Source organism: Chrysemys picta, chromosome 8 (genome assembly GCF_011386835.1).
Source record: "Chrysemys picta bellii isolate R12L10 chromosome 8, ASM1138683v2, whole genome shotgun sequence".
Taxonomy (NCBI): domain Eukaryota; kingdom Metazoa; phylum Chordata; order Testudines; family Emydidae; genus Chrysemys; species Chrysemys picta.
Window position 1 is genome coordinate 29,953,867 of NC_088798.1, and position 15,064 is coordinate 29,968,930.

General features: G+C 41.3%; 1 protein-coding gene across 17 annotated transcripts in view; it reads right to left on the bottom strand.

Moving 5' to 3' along the window:
- The window catches only part of ODF2L (outer dense fiber of sperm tails 2 like), a 45,299-nt gene extending 31,413 nt beyond the window's left edge, over nucleotides 1–13,886 (bottom strand). The window contains exons 1-8 of one of the 17 annotated variants that reach the window (XM_065554174.1): nucleotides 13,862–13,886; nucleotides 12,519–12,617; nucleotides 7,761–7,904; nucleotides 6,766–6,929; nucleotides 5,836–5,953; nucleotides 4,536–4,667; nucleotides 2,917–2,979; nucleotides 407–478 (exon numbers count right to left, since the gene is read on the bottom strand). In XM_065554174.1, coding sequence (XP_065410246.1) covers nucleotides 407–478; nucleotides 2,917–2,979; nucleotides 4,536–4,667; nucleotides 5,836–5,953; nucleotides 6,766–6,929; nucleotides 7,761–7,904; nucleotides 12,519–12,605 — 780 coding nt within the window. In that variant the 5' untranslated portion in view covers nucleotides 12,606–12,617; nucleotides 13,862–13,886. The other 16 variants (XM_065554170.1, XM_065554176.1, XM_065554173.1 and 13 more) reach the window with 16 other exon arrangements.
- Between the last annotated feature and the right edge of the window lie 1,178 nt (nucleotides 13,887–15,064).

Here is a 15,064-nt window from a genome sequence, read left to right on the forward strand (position 1 = left end):
TGGGGAACAGGGTTGGGGTGCGGGAGAGGGTGAGGGGTCAAAAACCAGACACTTGGCAACCCTACCTCTCTACCTTATGCATTTGTGCAACATTAGCCTAAACCTAATCTTAAATGAGAAATGACAGTCAGGTCCAAACCAACCTCCCCCTTCGGAGCCATCCCTCACACTGACCATTGGAGGGGCTGGGGTGAGGATGGTTCACAATCCAAAAAAGAACATCTGGAGTCAAACTTCCTGGTATGTGTCCACTTCTGTGAGAAGCACTGGCCCACAGGAATAGCTTTTCATATAATGTTTGAAATTAAATATTACCCTTCTCACAATTTGAAAAATTAGGAGATTTGGAGGTAAGAATTTAGCACACTGAGATAAAACATCCATTCTGAGGGGGGAAATGACTTACTTTTTCCTGTTGAAGCTGAGAAGAAAGCTCTACAATATGCTTCTCTGTTTCAAGTGTTTCTTTTCTGAGACCCTTCATGAAGGAAAATGAACACAAAATGAAAAGGTCTCCATATGCACATTTTGGGCTACATTTTCATAACAGTGCACCCAGGGCCGGCTCCAGGCACCAGCTTCTCAAGCAGGTGCTTGGGGCGGCTGCTCCGGAGAGGGGCGGCACATCCAGGTATTCGGCGGCAATCCCTCACTTCCGCTAGGAGCGAAGGACCTTCCGCCGAATTGCCGCCGCAGATCGCGATCGCGACTCTTTTTTTTTTGTGTGTGTGTGGCTGCTTGGGGCGGCCAAAACCCTGGAGCCGGTCCTGTGTAAAAGGGATACTTTATTAGGGTAACTGAGCTCTCATTTCCAGTGGCACAAACATTTCAAGGTGATGCTTAAAAGCAAAGAAAGTGTACACCTAAATATAAGAACAAAAGTGTCTCAAAGCAGGGACATTAATTTAAGTATACAGATGCACAGTCAAGATAATTGGGTACCTAAACTTAGCTGATGTACAATGTTGGCTTGTATTATAGGGATTTGTTCTGGGACACTCTTTTTGTCAATTTCCTGCAAGTCAAATTACTGAAGGATACACATACACTTCATTTACTTATCAAATTGTTTTGAAAATTCTGCTTTTTCAAAATTATGTTTGAAGAGGTCACAAGTGAGCAAGGAGACAGAGCAGACAATAAGGGAAAAGCCAGAAAAAGGAATTAAACAAGAATGGGGTGCTACTCTGGTGAGTAAAAAAAAACAAAAACCAATCTAAACACAGAGCCAGTAAATAAGGAGCAATGGTCTCAAGTTGCAGTGGGGGAGGTCCAGGTTGGATATCAGGAAAAACTATTTCACTAGGAGGGTGGTGAAACACTGGAATGCGTTACCTAGGGAGGTGGTGGAGTCTCCTTCCTTGGAGGTTTTTAAGGCCCGGCTTGACAAAGCCCTGGCTTGGATGATTTAGCTGGGAATTGGTCCTGCTTTGAGCAGGGGGTTGGACTAGATGACCTCCTGAGGTCCCTTCCAACTCTGATATTCTATGATTCTATGATTCTATGAAATATTTGTGAACAAAGTAAAAGTAATGTTACTTCTGAGAGAGGAGCTCCTAATTGTAAAGGTTATTTGGTCTTCACCGGAAATTAAGGTTAAGGATTTAATCTCTGTTGAAGGAAAATGTGTTGGCTGAATGGTTTTCAGACATAACAGCCATATTCTGTCCCTCCCCCAGACAGGTAATGTTCCATAAGCAGCCCTTGTACTGACACCTATAGTTCAGGTTGCCTTAACTACTGAGTATCAGATTTCCTGGGTTGTGAAAAAAAATAAAAATAAATAGCTCTTTTAAATCTGATAGCATTCCAATTCCAATGTAGTCAATTTCTGCTCAGATTAGGAATAAAGTGATTTGGGTTATATTTTTTGGCCTTGGACAAGTCATTAACACCACCTTGGGCCTCAATTTACCCCATTTATAAAATGAGGATAATAATACATGCTACATGAGATATTTACACTGTATCATGCTTTTCAGCTAAGCATCTTGTTATTCCTTCTCAGTACTGGGGTAAATTGAACTTCAACTTTCAATTACTTTGTTTTAAAATTATTTAAAAAAAAAGATACTGGTGGAATTTTACATTTCTTTGTAATACTGAAGTTGCACCAAAATAGTTAAAACTTCTCTTATCATTGCTTTCAAGGAGTTAACTGTCTGGATTCACCTTTCTGAAGATTTAGGTACTTGGATACCATATTGCCCTTTATTTTCTCATTTGTGGCAAATGGCATATTTGGGGGAATGATTTGGAGGGTTTACAAACGTTTAGTTCCATCTGCTTTCTCAAAACTGTGTAGCCTGATTACGATAGCTACCATCTGGGCAGGAATGCGACCTCATGACGGAATGGAAACATTACATAAACTATAACAAAAATGGTAATTTTGGAGGGCAACGAATTCACAGCTTTTCCCTCCCTTACACTGCCTATCGATTTATGTCAGAATAAAAAGGCAATGCTCTTGAATAACCATAACATTGAAGCAAAAGTAACATCTGGTCTTAGAGAAACAAAGCTAGACATTCTTCTCAGTTACACCAGTATAAATAAGTAGCATTTCCATTAAAGTTACTCTCTGGAATTACACTGGTGAACAACATCAGAAACTGGCCCATGCTGAATATAGGGTAATATACAGCACATTAAACTCTGTGTAATAAGCGTGACACCATACTCCTGAAAAATCTCACTAGTCAAATGGGTAAGGAAGAAACAAAATGATGGAAATTGGGTGGAAGCCAGGCAAGTATATCAATATACACATACATGTGAGTGCAAGACAGAAAGACCAAGCAGTCTTCCTGATCCTAGGTCTGGCAGTTGCCTAGTGGAATTGTATGAGACTGGGATTTCACTGTTTTGGCATGCCTTGATAGAGTAAGGAGCCAGAAAGTGTAATTTACTTACATCATTTTCAGTTTCACTTTCAGTTAACTTCTGCATCAAAATGTCAATTTGTTTACTGCTTATCTGCATGTTCAAAATAGAAAAAACAACCAATATTTTAAAATTAATTATTTTACAGTATATGGAACTTGCGGATTCAGTGTACTCAGAATGGAGACTGATACATATGAAATACCAACAGCAAGGAGATATTTACTTTGACATGCATGATTATATACAATTGGTGGGAAATATCTTAAGAGATTCTATTCATTCTATGTGCGGAGCTTATGAATAGGGGAAAATAAACCAAGATTAATTCTATATGTAACACTGATTATTTTTTAAATGGAAGCACTTACATGCCATGCTTATTTAATTTTCCTTGTTCAAATAGTAGCCTAAAGGTCAAGTGTGTATTCCATTCATCTATTTTAAAGACAAAGTGAAGCATTTCCTTAAGTGTTTCTGAAAATATTGTTTGATGGCAGCTAAGATTATCTCCAGACCCCAAAATCTAATATCCCACAATATTAACTTCTATCACAAATATAAATAAACTTGGAATGGCAAAACCATGTATATAGCCATAACTATCACACAATCATCAATTACATAATTTGGCAGTCAAAGTTGTCCTTATTTTATCAATTAGTCTTTTTACCCTAATTGATGGAACTTCCAGTTAAGTAAATCCCAGACTTTTTAATTTCAGAGAATGGGCTCACTGACTTCCAAGGAAGTTTAGATAACTCAGCATGTTATAGGACCAGGCCCAATATGAATACTGAATTATAGGAAGGAGATAGCCAGCAAGTTGGGTGTCAAACTACAGATGGATCGGAAAGCAGGGAAAAGTAGCAAGGGGAAAAGCAAATGAGAGCTGCATTCTCTGCACTGGTATTTGCAGAGTGCACTCTGCTGGATTTTAGAAGCATGATGTACTCTGGCTCATCAGTGAGAGGGAAGCCTTACAGATCATTCTGAACAGAGCCAGAGCACACATGTACAATGTCCACTTTAGGAATTCACTGCTTATGTATGTTTGGTTTTGTTTGAATACAAACACCTGTGAATTGCAGGTATTCAAACACAAAGAGATAATCACACCACTATTGTAATATAATGCTCTCTATATTTCTTCACTTTTCTTCTTTCTCTGCCTCCCTATTATTTATCAATTGCCGTTCTCTGTTTGTTTGTCTTTTCCTTTTTAAAACTTCCTCTCCCTCCTGATTATTCTATATATACAGGCTCCAGAATAAAGAAGAATCACGTCTTCTCTCATCTGCTTTTTATTAAAAATTTAATATATCTTTTTGAAGTCAAGCAATTCCTATTCTGTCTTATTCAGCAAATATTGTGCTTAAAGACTAACATATACATGAAAGGAAAGTATCTGTGATATTTACAATACTATACAAGCATAGCATAACATAGATTTCTCAAAATAGGCTGAACTTCCACACAATCTGGGGTTGATTTGGACAATAAAGAATATTTGAAATACTATAATTTTGCATTTTCTGTGACTGGCTATTGCTTCCTTTCTTTGAAAACACTACTGAAAAAGATCAGGAAAAAAAAATGTGTTCGTGCTCACTGTTAAACCACCCCAAGATTGCTTTGGGTCATCTTACTTCTTTATGCTCTGTTGTTCTAAGTAGGTGTAGTAATAATCCTTTTATGTGTTTGAGAGTCTCTAGTTCCTTTATCAGTAAATCCTCTTGTTTAGAAATCTTAATCATATCTGATGTAGAAAGGTTACACACCTGATAAAATATTAAGCCACAAACAAATATACCGTAAGTATACTACAATATTTCCCCAAAACAGCACGATTACCATTATTAAAATTTAGCTTTAACATATCAAAACCATAAAACTATTTTTCTAAGTACACTGCAAAATATGATAATGAATATGCAAAATCCTGTTTAGATTAGGATTTAAACATTTTGGTATGAAATACTACACAATTCAATATTCACTCTTCAAAGTTTGTAACAGAGAGATCAAGCATATGCTCTTTCTATTTTAACTTTTTTGCTGATAAAAGGCCCAATTTTCTACTCTCAAGGGAAAATCCATTTAAATCAAACTAATTTTGCTGCTCCAAAAATAACAAAGGACAATCAGGTAGCAGACCTTTTAGTAAGTACTATCACAGAAGTTATTTCATCCTGATTTGCACATATGTATTCATGATATTTCTATCTGGAGAGAAATTGAAGTACTATTGGAAATGTTAACTCTGTTGTACAGAAAAGTGTGAATTCCCAATGGCAATTTTTAAACAAATTAACCATGAGGGAATGCAAAAAATCAAGATATCTTGACTCCTAGAATAATATTTGTTTTGTTTTATAAACTTAAATAGTAATAATGTATTTGTACTCAACAGGTTACAGACATCAAAAACTTCATTTGAAGATTTTTTTTAAATCATAGTAAACAATATATCTACTGTACAATATTGTGTATAAACAAGGTTACAATTGGGCAAGAAGATGCAAATGTACTCAAGTTCTGCTCACAAACCCAGAATACACAAGTAGCTATATGTTTCTGCTAAAATGATCAGCAGTGAAATAGCTCAGAATGTTGACTTTTAAACTGACAACATTAGGGTTCAGAATTAACATTCATGTGAGATGAAAACAAACATTTGGACCCCTCAAAGCTCTTATTTAAAGATGTATGTCTGCACTCAGATATCACATCAGTCAACATTTAGAGTGCTTTTCTAATCAACCATATGAGTTAGACATTTAAGGTTTTTTACAATAAATGTTTAATTCTGCAGAAATGAGTGGAGCAAAAAAAAAAAAAAAAACTGTACAGCATATCCCAGAACACTAACCCAGTTAGAGTTCTGAGAGTAAATATGTACACAAATTTTTGTATAGTATTAAAATACAGCAAAATACAGAAACTTACATTTGTCATTCCAGCAATAGTGACTTTAAATGAAGGCAAAAACATTTCTGTTGAACTGATTGCCATCTCGGCTTCAAGAATCTTTTCTTGTAATGTGGCAATTTCATCTTCTTTCAACCTATTCACAAGAAGAACTTAATAGAAATCAAATTGCACTAACTATACATGTTTAATATATATAAATATAAATAAACTTTTCCATTTCACAAATATTTATTAACCAAAGGCAGAATTTTCTCAAGTTTTCTCTGAGTAAGAACCTCAGAATTTGGCCTGTAGTGTTCCCTTAATATGCAGGCTACAACTCCTTCCCTTTCCTTTGCATATGATAAATTATTTACACTGAACACTTATGGGAACACTTTCTTGCTGCTGCATTCTATGTCCTCTAAAGCCAGCAGAAGTAGGAACTTTGGGATTTACCCTATTAAAAAAAAAAAAAAGGTTTAAAGCAAAGTTTATTTTAAGTTTTACCAATAACTCCTTAGATGACTGTATCATGAACTTCTAAAAATCAAATGTACTTTTCACTAATTAAGCTGTTTGCTTTTTGTATTTCACTCAGCCAGGGGAGTGAAAATAAGACTAAACAATCTCACTTGCAGGGTCTCATGAACTAGTACAATATGCAGCAGTGTTTGGGTTGCAAACACAGGCAGGGTGGGATTTTCAAAAAGTTCCCTATTATAGGGTGAAATTAATCTCTGTTCAGAGGACCTACATAAGCCCCTATGTTGTCAAAACACAAAGCCTTAAATGAATCCTCTGCCCAGGCATGAATTGCACCCACAGAAGATAAATATTTATGTTTTGAACATATTGTGTGGATTTGAACAGCTAAAGAAGCACAAATAAATGCAGTAGGAACAGATGAAAGACTGTTGGTCTCATGAAATTCTGTAATTGTATTTTTCCCAGTCTGAAGCATACCATCTCATTTCACTTTCACTCAGGTTTTGTTCTAGGAAGTTTTCCTGTGATCTGCTTTTGAGCTGTGGTGACAGTTCTTTCAGCTTGGTCTGATGTTTATCCATAACTTTGGTAAATGAACTCCAATTCTGCTTCAAGGTTTCCTCCTCCATGCATGCTGAAAACTTACAAACATTTTATTTTATTTCAGTCTTTATCTTCTTCCCAACTATTTCAAGACATATTTTCTACCTATAACAATCAAAGCTTAATCAAAAGATTATCTATCACCAGATAACAAACCAGAATATGGGGCCAGAATTATTTTAGAAGGTTATTTCAAATGTCCATCATCCCTTTTATTATGGGAAATAGAATGGAATTAAAAGATGGTACCAATTTTCTCCCCAATAACCTATTTCTCTACATACTTTTCTCCTACTTTCTTTAGTATTTATGTAAGAAGTCTTGTCCAATGCTGTAAAACAGCTAATAGTGGATGTTATACTCTGAAGATCAAGCATATTACCATCACAGTGAGAAAAAGGGAAGTCCAGAATCCAGATTATTTACTTGTACAAATGGGCAGAAAGAAGGATGTTTCTGATGATAGTTATCATAGCAACAAATTTAGTATTAAGGCCACATAGTTTAATTATTAGCTTCTTAAAAATGTATAGAAAACAATCCAGCTGGGATTTCTAAAGGAGCCAAAGAAAGTTAGGCGACCAAATCCTATTTCATTTCAAAAGGGAATAGTGTGCTTAACTCCCTGATGATCCTTTGAAAGTCCCACCCTACAGGAATTTGCAGCTAGTCAGGAATTAAGTAGAATTTTCTTTATGCTTTCGCACACATCATTCTATGAATTCCTTCCAATTTAGCAGGAAATTATTTAATGCAAGGCGGTTAAGAACAAATGTGCAAATATCTCTAATGCCAACAGAAGTGCAAGAAAGGCTTAAGAATGTCAGCCTCATACTGATACTATTTTTAGGTCTTCCACAATTCCCTACTTGGTCTGCTTCTTCACTTAGACCAGTAAAATATTTTCCATGTTGGTTGACTTTTCTGATTCTAAAAAAATCTTCACAGGACTGAATCAATGCACAGAGTTTTGCTGCTTCTCCAGGTGTAATAGGTAGTGCATGTCTTGTTCCCTACAACAACAATATTGAGAATTATGTAACAATTGGTACTACTCATTGCTAGGCTTGCTATCCTTACCTGCCACCTGAGCCTAAGAGACATCTCAAGATAAAACAACTTATGTTCTTTATTAAGTAGAAATACTCCAGAAAAATTTTCAGGACGAACTAAATCATCATTTTCATCTGTTATTTCCATCATTACTAAAGGCCCTACCCTGTGACGTAATAGGAGGTAAGAATTGAGAAAACTGAGAATTTAGCATCAGACTCTTAATAACTAGACAATAACATCACACTTATTTACATCTCGTCATAATGTGAAATTTTACATCTAACTTCTATTTTTCCCATTTTCATTTCTTTGTTTTTTCCACAGGTTTACATTTCAAAGGGGACTTCAATCTGAATGACATATGCTGGAAGTCTTATGCTGCTAGAACGAAAACGTTCTCTGAATTTCTAGAAGTTATAGAGGACAATTTTTTAATTCCAAAAGTGTTACACCCAACACAGGGGAATTCTATAAAAGACCTCATCTTGACAGGAGGAATAGATTGCAGAACTAAAAATTAGCATTTCCATAGATGCAAGTGATTGTGACTTGATTACATTTGTTGCATACAAAGACAATGAAGTCCAAGCCAGTCATAAGGATTTAAAAGGGCCAATTATATAAAGCTGAAAACAATTATGAGCCAAATCAGTTGAGGAAGCAATTTACACAGGAAAATGTGAAGGATAATTGGTAGTTGTTTAAAAACATTTTACTAGATGCCAAAAAAAGGTACAATCCCACAAATGAGAAGGCTATACTGCTTAAAAAACAACCTGGTTTAGAGGGGAGGTGATATACATAATGTATTTATATAAAAAATGAGGTGCAGTGGCTAAGTGATTAATGCACTTGACAACAATACCGGTGGTTGTGGGTTGGAGTCTTGATTGATCTTACACTGAAAGGCTGTCTCCAGTTCACCTCCATAGGGTTAGAGAAGTCAAAGGTGTAGCAGGGCAGTCAACTCGCTCTGGCTCAGAAGTGGTTAAAAGCCAGATGTTGGGGAGAGCTGGGGCTGAGAGCCAATCAGAGAAGACTGGGAGGCAGCCAATCAGGGCCAGGCTGTACCCTATAAAAGGGCTGCAGGGCCAGAAGGCTGTCAGTCTTTCTCCAGCCTTGAAGAGGCAGAGACTGGCTGCCTGCAAGCAGAAGGGGGTACCTGGACAGAGCAGTTGTGGGAAGAGCAGGAGCTGAGGAGCTCCAGCCTGGCAAACTCCCAGACTTAGGCTTTACTTCCAAGGCCTGAGAAAGTACTGGGGCTGTGGGGAGCAGCCAAAGAAGGAAGAAGCAACCAGTCCAACCCCCTTGCCGATGATGAGTGGCCACTTCAGACTGCAGTTTGCCCCTGAGGGAAGGGGCTAGATGAGGACTGGCAGTGGGTCACTGAGACGAAGTGGGCTTAGGGGATTGGGGTTCCCCGGGGAGGGGAGGACCCCGAGTGTGGGGGCCACTGCTGCGGGGCAGTACACAGGAAAAGGGGCACCGCAGGCCGGGAGGGACGTGGGGCCTGAAGTATAGTGGTGGAGATTGAGAATAAAAAGACAAGTAGCGACAGCAGAAGAGACACCGGCCAGCAGGAGGTGCTCCAAGGCTGGATGATTTAATTCCCGGACTGACCAGCAGGAGGCGCCGTGGCGGTGAGTGCATGCCATGGTACAAAAGGCAGTTGAGCATGATGCTAGCTACGTTACTCCCTTGTATAACGTTGGCTATGGAAAATGACACGCCGTAAAGACATTACTGCTAAAGTTTGCGGATGACATACAGATTTGGGGAGTGTTAAAAAATGAAGAGTTCACGTCATTGATACAGAGCGATCTGGATTACTTGATAAACTGGGAAACAATATACATTTCAATGCAGCCAAATGTAAAGTCATACATCTAGGAACAAAGAATGCAGGGTATACTTAAAGGACAGGAGACTCTTGGGGGTCTCCCAGTGTGGCAGTGTACCCCAAAAGGATAATGAGAACTCCGAATGTAAAAAACGGAATATCAAATAGGAGAACAGAGAGGTTATTTTACCTCTGTATTTGGCACTGATGCGACTGACCGCTACTGAAATATTGAGTTCAGTTCTGGTGTCCACAATTCAAGAAGGAGGTTGGTAAAATGGAGATGATTCAGAGAAGAACCACAAGAATGATTAAAGGGCTGGAAAATGTGCCTTTTAGTGAAAGACATAAGGAGCTATTTAGCTTATCAAAAAGAAGATTAAGAGACTTAATAGGTCTGTTAAGTACCTACATGGGGAACAGAAATTTAATATTAGAAGGCTTCCCAATCTATCAGATGAAAGTATAACAAAATCCAATGGTTGGAAGTTGAAACTAGACAAATTTAGACTAGAAATAAGGTGCAAATTATTATCAGTGAGGGTAATTAACCATTGGAACAACACATCAAAGGCTGTAGCAAATTCTCCATCACTGTTACTATTTTAATCCGGATAGAATGTTTTTCTAAAAGATCTTATACTCAATGAATTTATAATAGTTCCAGTCTGAAGTTTTAATTATTAATAATTGTAAACTGATTCTTTGACTGATGATGCAAGTTATAAAGGGTGCTTAGTTGCAGGAGGAATAGATTTTTTTCTAGAGTGATATAAATATGTACAGCAAAACAGTAACAAAATTAAAATTCATAAGCATTTACTGAAACCATCTAACCAAATACTAATTTAAGTGCCCCAGTTCCAGTCGTAAGAGTGAATTAAGTCTCCATTGGTTCTAACAAGTAAATTTGCAAGAATTTAATTTGATGTAAACTTGTTAAGTAAGTTCTATAAAATATATTGATACCGAGGCTTAATACATTACATTCCATGTGTGTTGAATGCAAATAATTTTCATATGTTCTCAAGTTAATATTGCTATGAAAATATTTTTGCTATATTTACACATTGCACAACTAAGCACCAAAATCTAAGACTGAGATTAGTCAAATTCCTTCTATGAAGCATCTTGGGAGGGTTAGCACAGCATTTAATTTATCCTAATTCATCCAGAGCCAGAGAAGCACAAACTAGAATTTATCCATTTTTTCAGTATGTAATTTTTAGAGGTAGCCTTTAATTAGGATATAGGATCCCTCCAAACTTGCATAAATCTTCTTTTAAGAACTTAGCTTCTTAGTAAACGTGTAGCATATTCATACACTCTCATAAACAAACGCAGAAGTCTTCCACATAATATCCTCTATTCTAACCCCCTTTTTCTCTTCTTCCCCTCTGAATTTATTTCCCAGTGGCTTGAGATGTGACCAAGCAGCTTCCAACGAACACTTGTCTAAGGGCAGGTCCACACTGCTGCTTGAGTTGATCTAAGATACGTCGCTCAGGAATATGAAAAAGCAGCCTCAGAGCGACACAAGTTCACACTGGCGCTATGTCGGTGGGAGACACTTTCCCACAAACATAGCTTCCGCTTCTTGCAGAGGTGGAGTAATTATGCCAAAGGGAGAGCTCACTCCCACCAGCGCAGTGTCTCTTCACTAGGTGTGCTACAGCGGTGCAGCTGCGCCGATGTAGTGCTGTAATGTAGACTTGCCCTAACTCACTTAATGAATTATCCTACATATATCCTTTATTAGCATTGCACTCCATTCCTAAACAGCAAGAGTAGACTCTTCAAAAGTGCCTAGGGGATTAGATACATGGCTCCCATTGATTTTTTTTCAAGGGGAATTGGGCACAAAACTCCCTCAAACCCCAAATGCATCCCTTCTTTCTACTGTCTACAGATAGGAAGCAAAATTTAAAGTTTGATTTGAAGCCAGGGTCTAGTCCAGAGGTGGGCAAACTACAGCCCGCGGGACCGTCCTGCCCGACCCCTGAGCTCCCGGCCGGGGAAACTAGTCCCTGGCCCCTCCCCCTCAGCCTCACCTCGCCGCATCCTCTGGCCCGCCGCTCCTGCTGGGCAGCGCGGGCGGTGTGGCTGGCTGCGAGCTTCTGCTGCTCTGAGCAGCATGGTAAGGGGGGTGGTTAGGGGCAGGGGGTCCCCAGGGGCAGTCGGGACAGGGAGCAGGGGGCGATTGGATGGGGCGGAGGTTGGGGGGGGGAGTCAGAGGACAGGGGGGGTTGGATAGGGGGTGAGGTCCTGGGGGTGGTTGGGGTGGGGGTCCCAGAAGGGGGTGGTTAGGGGACAAGGAGCAGGGGGGCTGGATGGGTTGGGGGTCCTCAGGGGGCGGGAAGTGGGAGGGGGCAGATAGGGGCAGGGGCCAGGCTGTTTGGGGAGGCACAGGCTTCCCTACTCGGCCCTCCATGCAGTTTTGCAACGCCGATGTGGCCATTGGGCCAAAAAGTTTGCCTACCCTGGTCTAATCAGTAACAAAGTGCATAGATTACTCTTCTTTGCAGCAAATGCTCATACATCAGTAACACATTAGCAGAACCGTTCCTTGGGTAGGGCGAATGGGGGCAACTGCTCCGGGCCCTGTGCTTCGGGGGGGCCCACGGGCCACTGTGAGTGATCGGTCGGTCCCGGAAGAGATGAATCGGTCACTTCCGCCCAGGCCCCGCAGCCCCCTAGTGATGGCCCTGACAATTAGTATGAATTGACTTACCTCAGCAACATCAGGAGAAGGCAACTTTTGTTGAACATGCAGCTCTGATGGAATATCGTTATCTTGTCTGTGCACAGATGACAACATTCTGTCTTAATTCTGCAAAAAGATTAAAAGTTGAGATAAAAACATCTATCTACATTGCCATCACTGTACCAAAAATAATAGAAAAGCAAGCTGGTAAAGGAAGGCACATTAGTTAAAGGATCACTGGTACCTCAGTTCAGTCAAATATAAAATGCAACAAAAAGCAGGATGAACACAACCTAGACCCACAACAAGAATGAGGTTTCCAAATGACCCTGAGTGAAATTACTGGCCAGAGTCAATACTTAGTAAACATGGGTTGCAAGGATATTTATTTAGCACTTATTGTTTACTTGGCCCCGACCACTCACACATTCATTGCACAAAAGTTAAATAACCCCCCAAAACGGAGGGCTACTGACTGTAACTGACATAAAGGGTAGGGAGGGAGGCCCGCCAGGGCAAAGCCTGGCCGCAAGATCCCCCACCCTGAGTGGGAGGGGACGGGAAAGGGGCAGGCACTACACCGGCGCTACAGGTCACCGCCAAGCAGCTCCCCTTGCCCCGGGCAGTGCCCAGGCACCTTCCCCCAGCGCTGCCCCGCCGCTACCGGCCACGACCCTGAGCCGCCAAGCAGCGCCGCGGGCCTCGCCACGCCCCGCCCAGGCCCTGCCCCGCCGGATTCCCCGGAGACGTTACCAGCCTCCCCGCAGGGCCGTCCCGCTCTTTCTCCCCGCGGGAAGAGGGAGCCGCAGCCGCTTCCTTGGCAACCTGTAGCCGCCCGCCGCTTCCGCAGCGCGGCTCCCTTCCCGCGCCCGGCACTCAGGGGCGGAGCCCGCTGCCATGGGGGGAGCCACTCGGCCCGGCCTGGATGCTGCTGGGGACCGGGAGAGCAGCGCCTTGGCCGCGCGGAGCCTGGTCCCGAGCGCCCCGGCAGAGCTCGGCTTCGTCCTCCCCGAGTCCCCGTCACCCGCCGGGAGCAGGGCCCGTCACACACAACTCCAGGGTAAAGCCCCCCCTCCGTCCGCCCGTCACACACAGCTCCAGGCTAGGGACCCCCCCCCCCCCGTCCGCCCGTCACACACAGCTCCAGGCTAGCACCCCCCCCCCCGTCCGCCCGTCACACACAGCTCCAGGCTAGCACCCCCCCCCCCCCCCCGTCCGCCCGTCACACACAGCTCCAGGCTAGGGACCCCTCTCGTCCGCCTGTCACACAACTCCAGGGTAGGGACCCCCTCATCTGCCCATCACATATATCTCCTGCCCCCCGTCACATGCATCTCCAGACTAGGGCCCCCCACCCACCCGTCACATACACAGCCTGCCCACCCATCACTTGCATCTCCAGACTAATGCCCTCCCCTCCCCGCCCCCCATTACATGCATTTCCAGACCGGGGCCCCTCCCCTGCCTATCCATCACACACATCTCCAGCCTAATCAAAAATTGGAGAGGCCCAATCCTAAATTCACCAGCCAGACGGGGCCACTTGACTGTCTGTGGCCAGTGAGAAAAATAAGATGTGCATGGACACACAGTAATGGAGTCATTCTCATGCTAAACTAATCTTCCCTAATGGACTGTCATATTAGCAAATTCTGAACCGCAGTGCACTTCCTGTCTGTCAAAGGCACTGAAGCTCTAATAATGGGCTCCGGCAGAGGAGTACTCAGTGCAATTCAGGAAAGAGTGTTTGTGGAAAAGTGGCTTTGAGCCATCTTTGAATTCCCAGCTCTTGAGACTGCTCAGCACTGAGCCAGTCTCCTGGTGTAATTGCACTAGCTGCTGTGATGTTATGAGTGTAAAATAATATTTCACTGAAAGGTGACAGGGCCAGAAAGAGTTAATTAACTCAGACTGACCTGACCCATGGGTGAACTGTAGAAACTGGTTAGGAAGATATGTAAATGAATAGAGCTTTGAAATGCAAGTCTGCATTGTTAGAGGTAAAAGGGTAGATGTTTGCTCCGGGCTTGTGATGTAAGCAAACAAGTCTTGTCTATTGCTATAGTTTTAAATTCAAAGATCAAAAAAGGAATATTAACATTTATGATGATACTTGAGTGAAATAGTATTATTGGCTATATGTCTCTTTGAAGATTGTGGTAACCTGTATCTGAACTGTTTACTGGATAAATTACCCTGTGCTAATTGCTAGGATGTTTGGAAGGAGAATTAAGCCTATTGTTTTCTCAGACCGAAAGGCTGCTGGAAATGTATAAGAACCAATGGGACATAATACTTCTTCATCTCAGATCTGCTTTGGGTTTCAAGAAGGGGAAACCTTAAGCCACAAAGATTGAGATCCCCAGTCATTGACGGGAGCCACCCTGAATATGGACATTGGACTATAACCTGTGGACTATATCTAAAAGGACTTTTGGCATCTACAAGCTCACCTCTGCTATGTATCTGAACCTCAAGAATTGAATTCAAGTCTGTATGTATATTGATCTTTTAACCAACACTCTCTCCCTTTTCCTTTTTAATAAATTTTAGCTTAGTTAATAAGAATTGGC